This window comes from Miniopterus schreibersii (assembly GCF_964146895.1).
Source record: "Miniopterus schreibersii genome assembly, chromosome: 12".
NCBI classification, from domain to species: Eukaryota; Metazoa; Chordata; class Mammalia; order Chiroptera; family Miniopteridae; genus Miniopterus; species Miniopterus schreibersii.
Genome location: NC_138112.1, coordinates 47201087 through 47220498, shown reverse-complemented (window position 1 = coordinate 47220498; position 19412 = coordinate 47201087). Strand labels below are relative to the sequence as shown.

At 47.5% G+C, this 19412-nt stretch overlaps 1 protein-coding gene across 1 annotated transcript in view; it reads right to left on the bottom strand.

The window, feature by feature from the left end:
* The window catches only part of OTOG (otogelin), a gene marked incomplete at both ends in the record, with an annotated part of 71189 nt that overhangs the window by 32366 nt on the left and 19411 nt on the right, over nucleotides 1-19412 (bottom strand). Inside the window, 10 exons of the mRNA XM_081154863.1 lie at nucleotides 449-565; nucleotides 2227-2346; nucleotides 2632-2778; nucleotides 3077-3211; nucleotides 4822-4960; nucleotides 6859-6966; nucleotides 14771-14924; nucleotides 16449-16492; nucleotides 16756-16830; nucleotides 18418-18598. Of these exons, the coding sequence (XP_081010989.1) occupies nucleotides 449-565; nucleotides 2227-2346; nucleotides 2632-2778; nucleotides 3077-3211; nucleotides 4822-4960; nucleotides 6859-6966; nucleotides 14771-14924; nucleotides 16449-16492; nucleotides 16756-16830; nucleotides 18418-18598 (1220 nt within the window). The remainder of the gene's footprint in view (nucleotides 1-448; nucleotides 566-2226; nucleotides 2347-2631; nucleotides 2779-3076; nucleotides 3212-4821; nucleotides 4961-6858; nucleotides 6967-14770; nucleotides 14925-16448; nucleotides 16493-16755; nucleotides 16831-18417; nucleotides 18599-19412) is intronic.

The following is a 19412-nucleotide window of genomic DNA, read 5'->3' as shown; positions in this document are numbered from 1 at the left end:
GACGTGGGGTATGAACTGCCAGCCAGGCCCAAAGACAGCCAAGGCCAGTCTGACAGCTGCCTTCAAGGCCCTGGAGGCTGCAGTGCAGAGCTGAGCACCAGCTCTCCTCTCTCCACTGCACGCAGAACAGGTGGCAGCTGATGCCACAGCGTGAGGGTTTGGGACCACTGTTCAGAAGGCCTTCCTGACAGGGAGGGAGAGCCAGGCTGAGACAGGCTTGAAAGGGCACAGAAGCCCTGTTTGTCTGACTCTATCCTGGGTTGTCTGGGGAAACGGGACAGACTGTTTCACCCGAGCAGGCTGGAGGCAGGGGTATGGCAGAGACGGGTCTCCCCTCTAGACCTGAGGTGTCTCTCCTGAGGCGTGATGGGCGTGGGGGTCTGAGAGCAGAAGGGATCCCAAGGAGAAGGGTGGGGCTCAGGAGTGGCCTTGGCTGGGGTCCACTCACCACAGGGTGGCAGGTCTCAAACACTTCGCTGAGCAGGATGCTGCACTCCTTTTTGGCAAATGGTTCTCGGAGAGGATTCAGGACACATGTGTCCCGGGGATCGAGGGTATCTGCACACTGAGGGCAAAGGCAGGGCTATTGACCTCCCTATCCGCCAAATGCCTGTGGCCTGGTGTGGGCGACAGACTGTTAGAGTGGCCCCCTGATCCCCACCTCCTGGTGTTCATGTCCTAGTATAATCTCATCCCCTTGAGAGTGGGAGGGACCTAGAATTTGATTTAAACCAACAGAAGACAGCATAGGTGATGGATGGATGTGGTTATGTGCTGGTGATTGCATGGTTGTGTTATTTGTAGAACCTATCTTGAAGTCTTTCCAGGCAACAGCCAGCAAAAAACGGAAGCTCTCAGTTCTATGGTTGCAAGGAACTGAATGCTTTCAACAACCACGTGAGTGGGCAGGAAGCAGATCCTCCCAGCCCACTCTCAAAATGAATGAAAGCCTGGTTGGGGCTGACGGTGCCTGAGGCAGAAGACCAGTCAAGCCCTGACTCCTGACCACAGAAACAGATCCTAATCACAGATGGCTGAGTGCTGTTGAGTCTGTGGTAATGTTGCTGCACAGCTATAGATAATTAATACAATTTCCTGATATCTGCTGAACCTCCTCCCTCAGGCCTACATTTTCACTACAGCCCCCCAGGGAATGCACAAGGGGCTTAGCAAGAGAGAAAGAGCAGTAGTGGGGGTGAAAGGTGGGGAGCACTAAAGGTTAGTCACCCACTCACTCAGCTTCTCCAGAATGAGAATGGGGCAGAGTACACCTTTCTGAGGCTGTGAGAACAGCCGTGTTCCATCTTAGGATCACTCTGAGCTCCAGGCCATGACTAACAGCTCTCCTGACCCCAGTCTGCACAGGCTCATTTCTGTCTGCCCCCTAGCAGAGATTTAAGGACCTGTGATTGCTCAGTTCAGGAAAGGCAAATATGAAACACTCATCACCACTCTCCACCACTGCACCATGGCAGACATAACTAATCAATCACAGGTTTCCTTCCAGCTGAGCCAGACACAAGTCTTAGATATTTCTCAGCACAACATCCCTGGCAGCTTCTTCTCACTGATCAGCATTGTCACATGAGTTGAAGTCAATTCATCATACCTCTCCTGGCACAGCCCCTTCACAGAGGACCAGAGAAAATGAGACTTAAGGTTACCCAACAAGTCACGGGATGAACCAAGACAAGGACCCAAGTTTAGTGCTTACAGCTTGGCAGCCTCAGTCAGACATTTCCCAAACCTTTGGGACACCCCCCTTATTCCTGCCTCTCCTAACATTGCTCTCCCTTTTCAGAGCTCTTCTCTCTGATACATTCATCCTTCCAAATTTGTCCTATCTTTTAAGTACCACACTAGTCTCACCTCCTTCAGGAAGCCTTCTCCGATTGCCTCGAACAGAGGCGGATAAGATGGCCATGTTTCACCTTCCTGCTAAGTGGTCATCTCTCCTAAGACAGAGACTTTGTCTCCTTCCCAGTCCCTCCCCTTCCCCCAGAGCCTGGTCCAGGGCAGGTGTGCAGACCAATTTGTGAAATGGGATGGTGAGTTTCCTTGGGCTATAGGATGGTCTAGGGCTGGAGATGAAGCTCAGAGGCTGAGGGAACAGTTGCAGGAGCAGCCTCACACCAATGTCCCTTTTCCCTGACCTGGGCCAGGTTCTCTCAGTGCTGGCCAGGGCTTAGCTGGGGGAGGTAGTCACCCAGTTGGAGGAGGCTTTACCTCAACTGCAGCCCAGCTGCTGCCAAATTCCTGGGGGTTAGTTAACTCTAAGTTCTCCGGGGTCCTCATCTCATTGATGGTTTTTAAGTCAAAGTTCCCACAGAGTCCCGCCAGCAGTCCCTGAAAGAAGAGAGGACACCATGTCAGTTGCAGGCTCGCCAGGGGTGAACCATGGGCAGAGTGTTCGCCATGAGCCCAGGATTCTGTCATGAACCCAGAAGCAACTACTGGGGTCACAGCATGAGGAGAAGGGTCAGAGGATAAGGGGTGGAGAAGGACAAGACAGAAGGCATGATGCAGCTGGCTCCCCCATAAGGGTACAGCTCCCCCACAGACACCTAGTGGCTTGGCTCAGACCCAGGCAGGAGCAGAGGGCCCCTTGAGGGACACTACTCATGTGACTACCTGCCACTGTGGCCCAGCCTGGATGTGCACCGTGGTCCTCTGGTCCCATAAGAGAGTGATGTGCTCCCGTGGGAAATGCACCAGAGTGAAAAACCCTGCTCGCCATGTGTGGACCTCCTGCTTCTCGTCCAGGAAGCTCTCAGGACTCTAGGGGGACAGAGATGGTCATCCCTGAGGCAAGAGTGTCCCCCAACACCTGGGGCAGCTGGGCCTGGCTACAAGTCACTGCCCAGCCCCAGGACCTCACCAACTCTTATGCCTCCCTCATACCCTGACATTGACCTCTGTGTTCCTGACCCTGGCAAGGAATTCAATCTGAGCTGCTGATTCAATGGCTCCCAGAGAAACTTCTGTGATAAAGAAACCAGTCCTTAGCCCTCTTCTGCCCCCGGCCCCTGTTAACCTGCAAACTGTCCTTACAACCTTCACCTGCACCGGGCCTTACAGGATTTCCTGAGTCGTCATCAAAGATGATGAGTGAGTTCCCAACGTTGATGGAAATAAATTTCCTGCAGATGATGCCTGAGCTGTAGCAGTTTACATTTTCTACAATCACAGAGAAGCTGAACTCTGATGTGCTCTGAGGAGAAAACCAGTTAGTTTAGTGAAAACAAGGAGAGAAGAGGTCTGCTGAGAGGCACAGAGGTAGAGGGACACAAATTCTGAAGTTTTTTTCAATCCACTTCTACTTCTTATTAGCTGTGTGACTTTGGGCAACCCACTTCAGTTCTCTGAAGCTCAGTTTCCTTTTGGGGGCACCTAGTGCAGTGTTTAGCATGTAGTGACTCTCCAAAAAGTATCTGATAAATGAGTGAATGAATGAATATATAATAAGGATGGGAAGGGACACTGTCTTATATACAATGATAATGGTAGAACGGTAGTGGAAGCCTTTCTGCGGGGCAATTTATAGACATTAAACAACATTTTACATGTACATGCTTTTTATAGCCATTCCACTTCTAAAAAGTCTAGAGATACATTCACAAAAGTATTCACTGAGCATTTAAATATTGGCAACAACTTAAGTATCCATCAATGGAGGAATAACAGAAGAAAGTAGAGCACGTCCTTCCTGTAGAATTCAGCAGGAAGAGGCAGAAAAAGGCATGTACTGACTGTATGAAATAATGTTCGAGGTACACTGTTAAGTGGGAAAAGGCAAATTGTAGAAACCTATCCATATAAACTAAACAAAGTGTGTGTGTGTGTGTGTGTGTGTGTGTGTGTGTGTGTGTGTGTGATGGCAAATGATCTTGAAGGATCCATACCTGACTATTAGGAACAGAGAATGAGAACAGAAGAGACGTAAAGAGGAGTATTTGTTTTTAATATGTGCTATTATATTGTTTTAAATGCTAGTGAGGAGCATGTATTAGCTTTGGAATTTAAAAAATAAAGTGGGGTCTGTGGGGTTTTGAAATTATGTGCCTGCCCCATAGATAGGACTCATTCTATAAAAGGTTTGTCATTATTATTATTATTATTATTACTCTTACATAATGAGACAGGCCCTCAGCAAAGCCAAGGTCCCTGATGTGTCTCTGGCACTTTCCCACCTGCCCTGCTGGAACCTTTTTCTCCTTCTGGGGGGATCCTGCTTTTGTTGTGCCCCACCCTCATTGCCATTCCTCTTCCCTCTGGTGAGCTGAAGGCTTACACGTGACCCCTTAAGCACACCAACTCTCCAGTCAGATTTCTTGGTTCAAACCTGACCCAGCTCTGCCGCTGTCTAGCTGTGTGACCTTGAGAAACATCACTAACCTCCTTACGCCTAAGTTGCTGCATCTATAACATGGGGTCAACAACTCGACCTCATGGAGTTGCTGTGAGAATTAAATAAAATAATCCACAAAAAAATTGCTCAGTAGACCACCATGCATATAATAAAAGCTCAAAAAGCAATTGCTCTTACTACAGACAGAAAATCATGGGAACCCAATAGGACAAGGTTATAATGGTGGACAGGCAGTGGGGTATTTTATGACTGGTGAGCTCTGTCCAGCCTCTAGCTTGCTCTTCAGCATTTCTTTCTGTCTCTGGAAAGCCACACCTCGGGGCTTAGATTCCTCACCTGCTCAGTTAGCGTCAGACTGGAGTCAAGAGCATCACCACGCCCTGACAGGTCTGCAGCCTCAGCTGCTGTGGGTCCCCATGGAGCCAGCCAAGCAGACACATCCAGGAGCTCACCTTGACCAGGTGCACCTTGCATGCGCCCACGAAGTCAAATGGGAGCCCGTCAAACGTGCGGTAATGCCGGTCACCGTAGGCGGTGCAGGTGGCGGCACAGGGGTGGAGGGCGCACTGGAATGAGCCTTGCTGGCACACGCTGAAACACATGCACCCGGACCAGCTCACAGGCACACACATCCCTACTCTGAATATCCTTGACAGGGACATTGCCTACTTAACTCTCACTGTGTGCCCCTGGTCGGGGGTTCAACAAACATCATTAGCTTCCCACAGAAGCCTGAAGGGTAGGATTGTGGGTCCCTACTTCATGTAGGAGACATGGCCATTGGAGCACACAACCTGTGTACACTCACATGTGCACACACTCATTGAGGTGAGAGGAACTCCTGAGTCTAGGAGACTCTTCTCGGCCTACAAGAGACATAGAGTTCAGGAGAGCTGAGAGGTTGGGAAGGGCTCATACAGAACACACTAATTTCTGAAACACCAGACCAGGAGCCACTGCACCCAGCCTGACCCAAAGCTACTTTACACAGGGTCTTGTACGCAGACTGACCTCTTTGGACAGTCACTGGAACGTGATGTGACCAGGACAGGATATGGGTTCCACTGGACAGGAGGCTCCATTGGAATGAGCTGAGGCTTCCTGGTCCTGTCTCCTTCCCTCCCCATCATAGCCCCATTGTTCTAGCTGATAGGCTTTGGTCATTGACCAGAGGGTTGCAGAAGCCAGGGTTCAGGAGTCCCTGAGATGTCCCCTGGCCCCCTAGGGCAGTGGCAGGGTTGCCTCCATCCTGCAGACACATTGAAGGCTGGAGGAGCACCAGGACGCTCAGAGCCCTGGAAAGGCTAAGTGGGCCCTCTGCAGGGCTGCGAGGCCACAGGGGGAGTGTCAGGGAGGTTCCATGTGCCCTTCAGAGATGCTCTCTCCGCCAGTAACATCTGAGGCATCTGGCAGAGGTGGCCGCAGTAGGAGCTGCCCAGCCTGGGGACACCAGTTGAGAGGCCTCATTGATTGTCAGAGTAGTTGTAAGAGCTTTGGAGGGGTCATTGGCATAATTTCCACATTTAAACAATTTACAAAGCTGGAGAGATTCTCAGCTCTCCCAGAAGCAGAGGCTATGTAGAGATTAGAAAAATAAGTTGCTTAAGAAAGAATCACCAAAGACACCTCTAGGATCCAAATCTTTGGAAGATGAGTTAACGTGAGTTAGTCCAGCAGCCGTGAAAGCCTGGGGGGCTGTTTAAGAGGTTGAGTCTCTACCCACTTCCTACCTCCTACTGCTTGGCCCAGCGCAGGTCCTACAGAACTGGTCCACCTATCTGTTCCCATAGAATCCAATCCAGGTGCACACACTCTCACAAATGTATACTTACATTATTAATGTACATATTGTATGAAAATATATTTACATGTATATTCACTTGCATATATAGGCATGTAAGTATTCATAGGAAAGCACAAATGCACATTTATACATTTATCACATGTAAATACAAATTTGTATACACAATGCACACAGACATTCACATACTTTGTGCATGCATATTCCCACATACTAAATAGATGCATGTGTTTACAAATATATATAAACACACCTGTATACATATACAAATTCATAATTGTATATATTCACTAACATATTCAGGTTTATGAATGCCCAATTATTGATATACATGCACATGCATATACATTCAAATATGCACTCTATGCATTTTGGATTTCTGCACACACACATTTATATAAATAAGCAAACACATCATCATGGTTACAAATATGCATGCACATATTCATATACATGTCTGAACAAACCACATTCATGTAAATACTCACAAAAAATACCCCCCCAAAGGTTATTTCTATGCATTTACTTGTCCATGTAGGCAAACCCCTACATAACACACACAAACACGCAACATGAGTATGGACATGGTGGAAGGGGCATGCTAGACTATGCTCATGATCTTGTATCCCATATCCACTCCCATCCCACCCCCAGTAAAAGCTAGAGTCTGGATGAGGCCCTTACTTACCAGGTATGGCAAGGAGACATGACCTGGTCCCCAGGGAAATACTCCTTCCCCTTCCAAGTGCATGGGCACTCCTCTGGCAGGAAACAAGCATCCCCATGTCTGAGTAAGCTGTGGGGACACAAAAAGCAGGTGGTCAGGACCCTGCCATCTGTGGAGGATCCTGCAACCACATGGATACTCTGCTGTGGCCCTCAGTATTTACCTTAGAAGAGACTGACCATGTACCCACTGTCACCCTGCCCAGTGGGGTTCAGAGGTACCTTGATAATTGGAAATACCAGACACAGATTTGGTCCAGCTTGGAAGTCTCTGCCATTCATCAGGAAGCAAGGCTAAGCTCTACCAGCCACATCCCCCAGACAGGCTAGATGCCAGTTGTCCCCTCAGGCACTAGCTGTATACTAATAACCAGACCATATTGCTCAGTGGACCTGTACTAAAGGAAATGTTAAATGGAGTTTTTCAGGAAGATGGAAATTCAACTCCACATGAAGTAATGAAGAGTTCGAAAAATGGAAAATATGTTGGTAAACATAAAACATTATTTCTTAATTTCTTTAAGAGCACAATTTATGTAGATGAGTTATGAGGTTTACAACACATATAGAAGTAAAATGTATGACAATAACAAGAATGAGAAGGAAGTAAATGAAAGTATACTGTTGCAAGTGCTCTACATAGAGTGGTAAAATATTAATTTGTAGTAAACTGAAAAATGAAAGATACATATAATCTCTAGAAAAACTGCAAAAATACCAAGGTATATAGTTTAAAATTAATAAAGGAGATAAAATAAAATACTGGAAAGTACTTAACCTAAAAGAAGGTGGAAAAGTAGAAAAAACAAGAAAAACAGAATAAATAGATAATAACAAGATTGTAGTATTAAATCTAATCAAATTACATTAAATGCAAATGCATAAGCCCTCCAATTAAAAGAGAGAAACTGTAACACTAGCTTAAAAAACAAGACCAACTATATTCTGTTTACAAAAGACACAATTGAAATATAAAATGGTGGGGGAAATACCATGGGAACTCCAGTCATAAGAAAGACAGAGTAGCTATATCAACATCAGACAAAATAGACTTCAAGACAAGTAGCATTAACAGCAATAAAGAGGGATATTTCATGATAATAAAAGAGTCAATTTATCAAGAGGCCATAACAACCTTAAATGGGCATGTACTAAGTAACAAAGCCTCAAAAAATCAGAAGCAAAAACTCACAGAACTAACAGGAGAAAGAGACAAGTCCACAATTATAGTTGGAGATTTCAAGACTCTGCTCCATTGATGATAGAACAAATAGGAAAAAAAAAAAAAAATTATCAGAGATGTAAAAGATCTGAACAACTCTAACAATGCTCTCAACCTAATTGACAATTAAAGAGCTCTCTATCTGATAACAGCAGAATGCACTTTATTTTCAAGCATACATGGGAAGTTCACCAAGAAAACTATATTCTGTACCTAAAAAAAAACACAGTAAATTTCAAAGACTTGAAATCATACAAAGTATATTCTCTGACAACAATGAAATTAAATTAGAAGCCAAGAACAGATATAAGGAAACCTCCAAATATTCCAAACTTTAGTAACATTTCTAAATAACCTATGAATCAAAGAAGAAATCAGAGGAAATTAGAAAATATTACAACATAAATAACAAAACACATTGTATCAAAATTTGTAGAGTGCAGCTAAAGGAATGTTTACAGGAAAAATTTTAGCTTTAAATTCTTCTATTGAAAATAAGAAAGAATTAAAATAAAATATCTAAACTAGAATAGAAGCTCAAGTTAAATTCAAAGTAAGTAATGAAAAGGAAATAATAAAGATAAGAGCAGAAATAAATAAAATAGAAAACAGAAAATCAATGTAACCAGAAGTTGATTCTTGGATAAGATCAATAAAATTGACAAACTTCTGGTTAAACTGGATGGTAAAAAACAAATAAATAAATAAAAGATTCAAACACTAATATCAGGACTAAAGAGGAGACAGCACTGCAGACCCTACAGATATTAAAAGGAAAATAAGAGAATATTTGTACAATGTTAAGCCAATAAATTTGACAACTTAGATGCAATGGACAAAAAAAAAAAAAAAATCAATGCTTATGAATAAATTCAGTAACAAATGTGCAAAAACCTTTATGTGAAAACTGAAACACGCTGAGAGAAATTAAAGATCCTATAAATAAATCGATAATACCATATTTGTGCATTGGAAGACTCACTAGTATGAAGATGTCAGATCTTCCCAAATTGATCTATAGATTTAACACTATCCCAATCAAAATGCCAGAGGCTTTTTTGTAGAAATTAACAAGCTGATCCTAAATTTACAGGGAAATGCAAAGACCTAGAAGTGCAAAAAAAACTTTGAAAAACAACAAAGTTGGAGCACTATCACTTTCTGATTTCAAGATTTACTATAAAGCTTTAGAAATCAAGACAGTGTGATATTGGCCTAAAGATAGAAAAATAGATCAATGAAACCAAATAGAGAGTCCTGAAATAGACCCATATTTTATCAGGCAATTGATTTTTTACAAAGGTGCCAAAGCAATTTAATAAGGAGAAGAAAGTCTTTTGGGTGTTTTTGTTTGTTTTTTAAACATATATTTTTAATTGATTTCATAGAGGGAAAAGGAGAGAGAGAGAGAGGGAGAGAGAGAGAAACATCAATGATGAGAGAGTCATTGATGAGCCTCCTCATGCACACCCCCTATTGGGAATCGAGCCTGCAACCGGGGCATGTGCTCTGACCGGGAATCGAACCACGTTCTCCTAGATCACAGGTCTATGCTCAACCACTGAGCCACGCCAGCCGGGCTGGTGTTTTTTTTGTGTGTGCTTTTTAATGAGGCTAGAACCACTAGATATTCATCAGAGAAAAATAAAATAAAACTTGACTCCATTTTTCAACATATACAAAATATAATCATTTTAGATAGCTTATAGACCCGAATGTAAAAGCTAAAGTTATAAAGCTCCTAGAGGGAAACATAGGAGAATATCTTTGCAACCTTGGAGTTGGCCAAGATTTCTTAGGACACAAAGAGCACTACTGATAAAGAAAGAAATGACAAATTAGACATCAAAATTTAAAACTTCTGCTCATCAGAAGTCTTTAGACTATTAAAACATATTAAGTAAATAAACAGGCATACCACAGACTGGAAGAAATATTTGCAATACATATATCTGACAAAGGGCTTGCATCCAGAATGCATAAAGAACTTCTACAACTCAATTTTAAAAATCCACCAAACAAAAAAGGGGCAAAAGACTTGAATGGACACTACAAAGGAAGATACACAAAAAGCACATGAAACAGTTCTCATCGTTAGCCATTAGGGAAACACAAATTAAAACCATAATGAGCTATGACTATGTTCTCACTAAAATAACAGGAAGGAAAATGACTGAAAACACCAGGTGTTAGTGCGAATTTGCTGCAGCCAGCACCCGCGTGCAGCGAGAGTGTAAAATTATACCAATGCTTTGGAAAATAGTGTGGCAGTTTCTTACATAGTTAAACATAAATCTACCCTAGGGCCCAATTCCATGCTGACATGTTCATCCAAGAGAAAGACATAGTGGCCTTATTCAAAATAGCCCCAAACTGAAAATAACCCAAATAAGCCATCGACATTTGAGCGGATAAATGAATTACTGTATATTTATACAATGGAATACTGCTGAGCAATAAAAAGAAACAAACTACTGGAAAATGCAACGGTGTGGATCAACCTTGAATACAGGCGCTAAGGAAAGGAAGCCAGATATCATACTAGATGATTCTGTGGCTGTGAAGGCCTAGAACAGGCAGGGTCCATCCACGCCGAAATGAAGACTCTGGTGAAGGGGGTGGGGGAAGAACCACCTGGGAAAAGCCATAGGGCATGAGGGAATTTTTTAAAGTGACAGAAGTGTTCGATATTTTGAGAGGGGTGTGGGTTACAAGAGGGTACACATTTGTCAAAGCTTAGTAAACTGTACACTTAGAATCTGTGCATTTTACTGCATGTAAATTGTGCCTCACTTTTTAAAAATTAAAAGGAAAAAAAAAAACACCACAGTGAGGCACCAAAAGCTGACTGGAAGCTCCATATTTAAGGGGGGCCCACCATTTTCTTGAGGAATCCCCCAAACGTCAATTTCTTTAGGGTTTTGTGTTGTTGTTTTTTCTCTTGCCCCAGCCAATTATCAAGAGAAGAATTCTCTTTCATCTCTGGTCTGGGAGGCAAAAACTTTGATGCCACCAACCTGGGAAACAGGCTGGGGGAGAGGCTGGGGGCCCAGTAGGCTTTCATTTAATTTCCCTGTTTCCACTCTGTCTCTCATCCCTCCTGGTCCCCCCAAGATCAAAGCCTCTGATTTGATTTCTCTAGAAACTCTTACCTTTCTCCTTTCTCCTGCTGGGTGGCACTAGGGCAGTCTCAGGACCCCAGGGGGTGGGGAAGGTAGCCATTGGTTTAACTACTCCTTACACAGACTTGCAACTCCTCCTGTCTCCCTCCCACCACCCCTAAAGTTGTCAATAGGAAGCGGGCTGTTCTTGATGTGCAAGTATCAGCTGCCAACCTCTGCTCTGCAAGGTCAATTTCTACACATCCACCCTCACCCCTTCTTCAAAAACTATTGACCCATCTTGTGCCACTGTCATCCCACTGTCAGTCTCTGTCCCTGGGGACTTATACTTACTTTACTCCATTACCAACATTTCACTGTGATTGTGGGAGGAAGCAGGAAAAGAAACATGTGCTTAATCCACTATGTTTTCCTTAAAGCCACTTAACCTTTCTAAGCCTCTATATTTTTATGTGTAAAATGGAAATAACACCACCTTCCTCTCAAGGTTATTATGGGAATTTAATTATAGGCTTGGGCACACTGCCTACTGCTGGGTAGATACACAATAATATTGTTTTCCTGCTCCTCCTTTCCCCATAATTGCATCAGACACCAGCAGTGGGCTGACTCATTGCCTTCCACTTTCAGCCCCAGGCCCAGGCTCTCGATGCTTCCTTGGAGGTCTTCCCTGCCACCCACCATCCATTGCTCCCTCCCCACCCTCTGCAGACCTACCTACATCCTTAAGCACCTGCGTTGTGCCCACCACAGAGAGGAGTATGCAAAGACTTAGAGCTTTGGCCTCTGTCCTCTAGGTGTCCTCAACCTGTGGAGCACCCTTTCCTTAACTGTGAAAGGACCCTCTTGTTCTGAGCCCCCCTCAGGGGACAACTGCAAATGCATGGGATCCAAATGAAAGAAGACAACACTGTCTGCTTACATTTAGTGCTTATTTTGTTCCGCTATACAGATGAGGAAACTGAGGTTCGGGGGTTAACTAACTCACCCAGTAAGTGGTGAAATCAGGGTTCAAGCCTAACTCGAGTCTGTGCTCATAACCATTGTGCGAGATGCCTAGTGGCCCCAGGGCCCTGGAATGGCACAGACAGCCTCAGTGGAACCTGCAGCAATACACAGCATCCAGAAATTCTTAGAAACACTATGGGAAGAGTCATGGGGGGCAGAGGCCAGAGGGTCCCCAACAGGGGTTGTTAGGACAGTACTCGGGCATCACTGGGAACCTTATCCCAGCTCTCAGAAGGATTCTCCATGACGTTAGGAAATGCCTGCCCTTTCTTTACAAGTTGAGACTGTGATAATTTCCCTTCGACAAGCCCCTGTGGGAGGTGTAGAAGCTCCTCACAGGGCATTTGATACAGTCCATGAGCCACTAGGGCAAATACCCCAGGAGGTGATGGGGGTTGAACACTGGAAAGGGTAAGGGAACGAGTCTTCATGGAGCACTACTGTGCAGTGCCGGCTCCTTGCAGCCACTGTCCCATTTAAATCTCACGAGAACCTTGCATGGTGAGTGTTACTACCCTCAATTCACAGATGAGCAAACCCAGACTCAGAAAAATTAAGTGTCACATAGCTAGTTACAAACATTAAGCCCTCCAGACTGTTGGTGCTCTTGGCACAGAGCCAGGACCTGGCGTGACCTGTGAAAGGCCTGGATCAGGGAGGGCCTGGGTACTGCCTTCTCAGACCTGTCCTGCCAAAAGGCAGCCTAGCCTTGCAGACAAGAAAACTGATGCCCAAGTGGCCATGTAACTTGTCAAAAGTGACCCAGGCCATTAGATATCTTCCTATCTTGTCCTCCTCTTTGGAGCCTGGGAATTGAAAAAGGAACCCCACTCTGGCTTCTGAGATCTAGATTAAATGAGCCCCTAGTGTTGGACAGGGCTTTAGACTCTTGTTACCCAAAGTGTGGTTGCCAGACCAGCAGCACCAGCGTCTCCCAGGAGCTTGTTGGAAATGCAGAGTCTCAGGTGGAGATTCATATGCAAGCTAACATTTCAGGAGCACATATAGCCCTAGAGACCCCCAAAGGTCCCCAAAGAGGGTTCTCGCTGAATCCTCCATCCCCAATCCCCTCTGTGAGGGAAGCCTCAACCCTCACTTTACAGATGAGGACCTGCTCAGAGCGGTCACGTGAAGAGTCACTGGCAGAACCGAGCCAATCCTCCCATCCCAGTCCACCTCTCCCAGTTCCGCCTGGCCTGCAGCCTTGCCACCATGCTTGGCAGGGAATGACTCCCCACTCCTGACCCCAGAGGCCCTGCCTCTCCCTGTTCTCAGGCTTGTGCACACCAGGACCGTGCCACAGGGGCCTTCAGTGACAAGCACTCTTCCCAATTTCCTCTAGGGCCTGAGTGACAGCAGGTGGTAGTTGGGCCTAGGATCCTGTGCAGGTTCTTAAGATCTCATGGGGTCTCTTGTGGATGCCTTTGCCTGGGAAGGGGCAGGCTCATACTAACACTGTGACCTCTGTGTAGTAGACAAGGACTTGGGCTTCACAGAGCCAGCACACTCTAGTCAATGAGCAGGGTTTGGAGTAAACAGAGCTGGGTTTGAGTCATGGTTCCCAGGACAGACCATTTCCCTCCATCCTGCCCCTTGCCTCAGTTTCTTGGTCTGCAAAATGGGAATAATGGTCCTTCCCTCCTTTCTTCCAGGGATGTTCTGAGATTGAAGGGGATAATAATATCAAGGTGTTTCATAACCAGTAAAGCTCCAACTGACTACCTCTTCCCTTTCCCACCCTAGCAGCCCTGATCTCCCACCCCCATCACTTCCTTTGGCTGCCAGGCCTGGCCCAGGACTTCCAGCTGACCACTGACCTCTGCATGGGCTGAAGGACACGTCCCAGCAATGCCAAGTTATGGGACTAACTCTCTTCTCAACCCAGACCTGAAGCAAGACTAGCATCAGGAATGAGACTTGGCAGAGCTGGGCATTGGGCCCCTGCAGCCACCTCAGTGTACAGAGCACCCACGAGGCAACCCACCAAACCCAGCTCGTGTGGACCTCACAGCTTTCATGGCACTGGAGGGACACTCGATGGGCCTTTCTTTTACAGGGGTACCAGCCTGTCACCTGAGGGCTCTGGTCAGACTTTTGCAGGGAAAGAGGTTGGGAGTTGAAACAAGGGTTTCCTCTCTCATGGTCTTGAACCCACTGGACCTCCAGAACCTGCCACACACCCCACTCAGTGCTTCAACTTTGAGACCTTGTTTAATCCTCACAACAACCTGTTGAGGTACTAGGTATACTATTATTCCCATTCTACAGATGAAAAACTGAGCCTCAGAGAGGCTAGGCCCTTCCTTATCCAAGATCTCGTGGTAATAAGCAGGGACGGGTAGAATCCACTTCGGGTTGGCTCTCCCATGCTTCTGCTCTCTTTCAGACTCCTCACTGGCCTTTGCGTTGTCACAGGCCAGCCCTGGGCTAGTGTCTGCCTGCAAGGCTGTGTGAGGTTTTCCCTGACCCTCATTCCACCTCGCGGTCGCAGAGTGAGAGACCATGGCAACACAGATACATACCCTTGGGGACAGGCGCAGCCTGAGAGGCAGGGGCCCCGGGCTGGCACGCTCAGGTTCAGCAGCTGCTGCTCACACGTCCTCTCTCTGCTCAGCTTGGGGTCAGTGTGTAGGTCACTGCAGTTCACGAAGACCTGGCCTGCAGGACAGGCAGCGGCTGAAAGAAGAGAGGGCGGGTTCTGGAAAGAGCTTGGACATTCAGCAGCATGCTTGGAACACCTGGGCCTGGTGTGGGCTCCTGGGCAGCAGGGTTGGCCAGAGAGACAAGGGGACCCAGCATCTGGGAGCTGCAGGGACAGATGGGACGCTGGTGCATTTTGTGCCCTGGTTGCTCCTGAGGGACTCCTTGGGTTCCCAGAAGCACATCACAGGAAGAGGGAGGGATGTGTGGTGTCACACAACAGGACAACCACCACAGCTACCAGTTCCAGTTACTGAGCATATTCTCCCCACCAGGCACTGCCCCGGGCACTTCACGTGCATTTTCTTATTTAATCCTGCAACAATTCCATGAGGTATTCTTATCCCCCGTTTCCCCATATAATGGAGAGAAGCCACTTCTGCTTTCAAAAGGCATGATAAAAGTGAGAGGAAGTGTCCTAGAGGCACCAGGAGAGGAGTCCAAAATCGGGTAGCCATGCATGTGGCAGGGTGGCCAGAGGACTTTTACCAACAGGAAGTCAGTTGTGCATTACCCCTGTTTCTGTGACATAAACCCACTCTCTCTCGCTGGGCCTTTAGGCAAGTTGGCCATGCACACTCACACCTGTGAGAGTGATCTTTGGGAAAATCAATGAAAGGAAGCCAAGTTTCATGCCCTGCCTGTGATGGAACCAAGAGAAAGGGATAGCCACAGGAGATGAAATGAAAGTCCCAAAGAGGTGGCAATGGGAAGCCAGAAGCAGTAAAAGGAAAACACTTTCAGGAATATACGTGAAACATGGGAGAATGTAGGAATCTGGGTTATGTACAAAAGAGTTAACAAAGGCTCAGAGAGGTGGAGTGAGTTATCCAGGACTGCATAGCTAGTGAGTGTTGGGCAGGATTTGAACCCAGGCTGCCTGAATCTGAAGGCCCTGCTCTTTGCCATCTGCCATGATTATTCTCTGGTCCCCTCTGTGCTGATCTCCATCCTTAGTGGCCTCCTCTGCCCCAAGAGGCCCTCCCTGAACTCCAGCCCTCTGTTCTATCACCTCCAAGCCCCTCACAGGCTGACCCACCACGGTGCCACCTCACCCCACCTCTATTGCCTGGGAGGTGGCACTCCATCTCAAAGGCCCAGGCTGTCCTCCCCATCTCTGTGACCCCCACATTCAGCACTCAACTGGGCAGAGTCAGCTTCAGTAGACATGTGATTGCTCAGACCAAGGAAATACAGGACCTAGGGGATATCCGGGGACTGTCCAGACACTCAGCTGGTTGCCCCTGGGAGAGACTGTCTCAGCCTCTCCTGGAGAAGCAGGAAGGACAGCCACTAGGATGGGGCTGAGGCTGGCACAGGATTTCTGGATGCCACCCTCCAAGATGGAGTCTTTCCCAAGAGGGCAAGGAAAACAGAAGGCTCAGTGTAGGGGGTGGCCTCTCCCCGTCCTGACCTGTCCTTCAGCTCCCCACTCTTGTCTGCATAATCTCACCACCATGAAAGAGCCAGAAGAGCCCCCTCCCTTCCAGTTCCCCATACCTGGGGCTCTGCTGTCACAGCTCATGACTCCATCTTTGCAGTGGCTGCAGGGAAAGAGAGGCGCTGGAGTTAGCTGACCCAGTCACGGCACAGCCCAGACACGGATCCCCAGTCACTCCAGGACCCAGAGACCCTGAGTCACTGCACTCAGGTCTGTGGGCTCAGACAGATATCCCCGCTCCCGGTCCCTGGCTCCCTGTGTAGAGGGTGGGTGTCATCCATGGAACGTTCTGCTCAGATGCACTTTCTTCAGTTAGCAATTTCCACGTAAAGAGAAGACAATAACCCTGCTGCGTAGGGAGCTCACCAGTGGCCCAGAGAAGGAATGTCGCTGTCTCCAGGGGGATAGTCCACTCCTTGGAAGTGGCAGGAGCATTGGTTCCTATTAAACCCAGGAACAGAGAAAAGTGAGCCAATTCAGGAGCTGAGGCAAGAACTGCCAAGGACAGGGACCCACTCCTCAGCCAGTCAGAGGCATGAGGACATAGAGAAGTAATGATATCTACTGTGACATGTGATACATCTCCAGGGAGTGAGGAAGCCAGCCTGGCACCAGGGACAGGGGTCAGAGCTGGGCCCCAGATTTGAGGCCTAGCCACCAAGCTTGGACGAGAGCAGCCTCACTGGTCTCCATATACTCCCAAAGCCAATCTCACTTGGATGTAAAAACAAGGCCACACTTCCTGTGCCCATGCTGTGTTGGGGACAGGCCCACATTCTTGTACTGGTCATTCACACTCAGCATCTGTTCTAATCACCCAGGCCTATGCCATATAGGTTGTCACATAATTTGAACGCCAGGCTAGGCCCTCCAAATATGTTGTGTCATCTGCTCCTCACAGGGATCCTGTAAGGTAGGGATCCTCGCACTGTCTTTCAGTTCCTTGTTGTAGGTCACCTGAGGGCAAAGACTGTTTCTGTGGGTTATAGCCAAATGCAGCATCTGTGGGTTATAGCCAAATGCAGGCCTTGGAGCAGAGCAGTTGAGGGATGGAAGGAAAGTGAACTCATCCAACCCCAGGGCTTCTCAATCACCTTCTCTCCCAGCCCCTCCTTCCATATAACCTACAGAGGCTCCCCTTGCTGGTAATACTAACATCAATGGGGGATGAGAGGGCAGGGCATGCCTGGATCCCAGGGAGGATTCTGTAGTTTAAAAAGGCCTCTGAGCGATTCCAGTATTCCCCCAGAAGAGATCTCTCTCCAGCTCCCATCACTCAGTCGAATACGAAACCATTTTACAGATGGAGAAATAGGCCTGGAGGGGATCAAGGGCCTTGCCTGTCAGCCCTGGGATCCTAGGAGGTCACCACCTCCAGTTCTGCCTTCGGTCCACACTGAGACCATGTCTACGGCCAGCCTCAGGGCCATCCCATCCCTCTGCTTGGAGCATTCTTCCCTCACTTCCCTCAGGTCTCTGCTCAAACGTCACCTCATCAGAAAGGCCTTCCTTCCATGCTCATCTAGGTGACATACAGTGACCCCTCCCACCCAAAGACTCCTATTCTCACTCCATTTATTTGGCTTATAGCTCTTATTACCACCAGACCTGTAAAGTGTTTGTTTGTTACTTGTCTCACCACCTAGAACATGCGCGCCATGAGGACAGCGTTCTGTTTTGTTCACTGCTGAATTCCAGGACCTAGAAATGTCAGGAACACACTAGGGGGTCAATAAATATTTGTGGATAGAGCAGGGAGGGGAGGGCAGAGAGACCCTCTTGGCTCTGTGCAGTAGTTCTGTCTCGTGGGGAAGCCAGGCTGGAGTGGCCTGAAGAGCCCGAGCAGAAGGGAGAGGTCTGGAGGGGGGTCTGGAGGATGGAGCCCACCCACCCACCTTACCCACCAAGGTCTGCCCTGTGACTGAGATGAAGTAGGGACATGAGAGGCCCAGGCAGATTCCCAGACTCAGATGCCCTGAAGACCATGGCCTCCTCCCTGACTGATAGAGGTCAAGCCAACCTGCTCACCTGGGGACACAGAGATCAGCCTGGGTGTCCAGGTAGGTGTCCGGTGGGCAGGCACAGCCTTCCACACACTCATCCTCACTGAGGTCACCACCACAGGCCTCAGGTCCAGCCAGGTCTTGGCAGGTTTGTCCACATGGGGCCACACAGGGGCTGTACTCCTTGGTGGCCTCACAGGACAATGCTGTAGTAGAAAACAGAACTGTGCTTTGTCTGTCTTCCTTGTCCCAACTGTGGAGGGTGGGGTCATCATCCTGATGAGGAGAACTGAGAACCACAGAAGTTAAGACACTCAAGTTCACATATCAGGTCAAGGTCAGAGTTGGGATTTAAATCCAGTCTGACTCCAGAGTCCCACTGCCTCCCACTATTCAGAATGGCAGAGCAGCAGGGCTGGGCTCCCCCTCCAAGTTCAGCCTTGACCTTGCCATTGGTATTTCTTTCTCTTTGCAGGGCATTCCTCTCAATGAAATTGGGGGGGCATGGAAATCACTGCCCCCTGATAGCCACATACCCGCCCCATCACTCACACTAGACACACATGCACAGGTGTGTAAGCATACACACATTTCTGCCCCTCTCATTTCCATGCCTGTAATATACTCGGGCTGCGAAGAGCAATTATGCCCCCTCTGAAGCCTCTCACCCAGACGGCCCTTTGTCCAGACTGCCCTTTCTATCTGACTGCTGTCCCACTCCTCCCGGGTCTCCGACCTCCTGTCAGGGCAAGTAGACCCACTGAGACTGTCAAGCTCAGGTGTTCTCACTGAGGCTGCACAGCAAAGCACCTGGGGAGTTTTTTGAATGCTGATGCCCAACCCACCTGGCAGATATGTTGTTTTTATTGATATTGAATGTAGCCCAGATATGTGCATTTTTAAAAAGTTCCCATGGTAAATCTAATGTGCCCCAATGTTAAGAACCACTGGTCCTATCCAATCACCTCTAGAGAAACTTTAGCTCAGAGAGGGGCAGGGCCTTACCAGGGACACACAGCA